Below are 3,162 nucleotides of genomic sequence, written 5' to 3' on the forward strand. Positions count from 1 at the left end.
ATGAAATGACAAAATTGCACCAAAATAATTTTAAAAAATATTTTTGACATTTATAAGTAGTTATTTCACTCCGTTTGAAATTCAAGAAACTTAAGCAATGAATTAAAAATATGAAAATACAAACTTGGGTATCTACACCCACAACCGCCACAACTAGCCATTACAACTACTAATTGCCATGTAGATATATTTTTTTTAAAAAAATATTATTATAATATTGGATTAATTTTACATTTTATTAAATTTATTTATTTTTAAAATAAAGACAAGTTTTACATATCCACATGTTTAAAAAATCTTAATTATTTAGCATTTAAGTTTTAAAACATCTTAATATTTAGATATATATTTAAATTAATATATTTAGATCTAAATGAACATCTTAATATTCAGATATGCATTTGAATTCAAACATCCTAATTTATCTTATAAAAAACAAACAAGGCCTAAACCACCTCAAACAATTACTCATTTCATCTTCAGTACGTTGTACTTATCTCTTTTGGTGAAGGTTGCATACCATTCTATCGTTTCGTCTTGTTGTTACCTATAGAAAGCGCTTAAAATATCATTTGTTAGTTGTCAATTGTAATCGTAAATAAGCATAATCAAAGATTATTTCATATTTAGCTAAAAATAAATGTAGCAAATAGTTAAATTATTCAATTATAAATTTTAAATCGTTGCTATTTAAATATTGCATATTCTGTGACAAAACTATGTCGTCACCAAGTTACAGGTTGATTAGAGACAAGAAAATGTTTGTCACAAATTGATTATATTATTAGTGAAAAAAAATTAAAGGACACAATTAAATATAAATTTTTTGGCTAAAGCTTACAACATTTAACTACGAGCTCTAATTTATCGCTATTGCAATAACTTATTTTTAGTGACGGAATATTTTTGTGTCCAAAATTATAACTAATCTAAGACAAATAATAGTTTGTCATAAATTGGATGCATATTAGCGACAAAATAATGTGTCGTTGATAACTTAAAATTCATCATTAATGGTACTTAATAAATGGAGCCAATTTTTTTTTGTTGTTGGAAAACTTTAATGAACAAAACTTTGCTACGAAATTGTATGCTTTGTTACGAAAAATATTTTGCTCACGCATTTAAACACGAAATATAACTTTTGTCATAAAAAGTGATAATTAGTTACGAATTTGATATCATTTCATAACGAAATATCACATTTGTTGTAGCATATATAATCATTAAGTAAGTCGCTTTTTATTATGGACTTTGACCTATAAAATTACCTGGAGGATCATAGTTGCAAGAGACAACGTATCCTCCATTGTTTCATTGAACCCTAGCACATCCCAAACGAACTGAATTACGCCAAACCACCTGAGTATAATGTCCGCACACCTGCCCTTCATCACATTTATTTGAGTCATGGTGATAGTATTGTTTCTCGTTGACCCACATAGCCACTGCTTTTGTGGCTGTCATGAAATCGTCGCTTCCAGCAGCTAGGTTCTCACCATATTGGCCTTGAGAATAAACGAGGTTGCAATCAGTAGCCAATTGGGATGCATATTGTTTGGCGTAGGCTGTCACCTGGTCGTCCCATGTTAACGGTCCGACTCCCACATTGGCACGAGCTGTGTTGTGGGCATCCAAATAGTCCTGTTTAGAGTTTTGAGCATGACAAGAGTGGGATAATAGGATGGAGAGAAGTGCAGAGGCAAGAAGAAAAAATGAAGGCATTTGGGAAAAGAGGCAAAATCCCAAGACTATAGGTCTTTTCTTTTCTCGAAATAATTTTAATGGAAATTAGTAGATTTTCTCCCACTGGTATTTATTGGAAAAATCCTACACAACATTCAGGTAATAACTACATTCTTTGTCAGTGTATGTGTGTATGTCTGTATCGATGTTCCACCTTACCATGACAAATGTGTCACGACTTTACCTTGAGTAAATATATAGTACTATCATCCCTCCAATCATCGATTGACTTTAAATTCAGATCTTATGATTTACTTATTCTAAATAATTATTAGAAATAATTTTAGAGATATCCCTCCAGAATTTTATTCATAACACTAATCTTTTTTCGGTTCATAACTATTAAATTTTGCGGTTTATGATATTATGATTACTCTCCTATTTTAATTTTTTTAACACTTTCTTTAACCTATTTATTATTAATATAAAATTTATATTTTAAAGATTTTATCCTGTTCCTAATATACTAGTTTTTGTTTGATAAATTATTGTATGTTAGAGCAAAAATTCTTAATTCATTGACTAGAAGGTCATCTTTACTTTGTAAACACAGTGCACTCCATGTGCTTCTTCATGTGAACAAGTGGTAAGATTACTTTTTTATGCTGATCGTAGACATTGATATTTTACTTTTTATAATGACCATAGACATTGATATTTTATGGTATAAATTCATATCAAATTTTGAATTAAAATTTAAATTTATAATATGTCGATTAAGTCAAATTATTGGTTTATGTTGTAGGGAAGCATGTTTGGCCTTAGTCTAGGCTTAGACTAGAGTTTGCCATAGACTTGCGTGATTTTGGTGCCGTTAGACCTTGGAACTTTCCCGACATCGCTTCGGACGACGTAGCTTCCTGTAGACTGATATAACACTTGAGTCTGACAGTCTGGGTCTTAGCTACGTAGTAACATCGCTTTGGAACCTTATATACATAACTCCTGGATTCCATCTATTCTGTATCACTTGATTCTTGATTCTAGAAGTCTATTCGTCAATTCTGGTTTGATTTGGTTTTGGCTGGAGTGATTTATTGATGGCACTCAGATTAGGGGTACTTTCCATGATGCTCGGTAGATTGTTGATCCTAATTCTGGCCGACTCGCCTCTATTTGTGGTTCAAGTTCCTAAATCACTCCACTGGGTGTGGTTCAAGTCATTACCTTAGTATTATAGCCTCAATTCAAGTCCTTGGCTTTGCTTAGCTATGGTTCAAGTCCATCAGAGCTTATCAGCCTTGGTTTGAGTCCATAACTACTTATTATCGGTCTTGGTTCATGTGCATAGCTACTACTACCTCGGTTCAACTCCTTGGTCTCATTTGAACGTGGTTTAAGTCCACGATGATCCTTATCCTTGATTATTCCAAATCTCGGTTCAAGTCCCTACTCATTTTATATTCATCGGTTCAA

At 31.8% G+C, this 3,162-nt stretch overlaps 1 protein-coding gene across 1 annotated transcript; it reads right to left on the bottom strand.

Moving 5' to 3' along the window:
• Nucleotides 1-1,314: 1,314 nt before the first annotated feature.
• LOC129877573 (pathogenesis-related protein 1C-like) lies at nt 1,315-1,725 on the bottom strand. Its single transcript, XM_055953090.1, has one exon. The coding sequence runs from the start codon at nt 1,723-1,725 to the stop codon at nt 1,315-1,317; it is 411 nt and encodes a 136-aa protein (XP_055809065.1).
• Between the last annotated feature and the right edge of the window lie 1,437 nt (nt 1,726-3,162).

This window comes from Solanum dulcamara, chromosome 12 (genome assembly GCF_947179165.1).
Source record: "Solanum dulcamara chromosome 12, daSolDulc1.2, whole genome shotgun sequence".
NCBI classification, from domain to species: domain Eukaryota; kingdom Viridiplantae; phylum Streptophyta; class Magnoliopsida; order Solanales; family Solanaceae; genus Solanum; species Solanum dulcamara.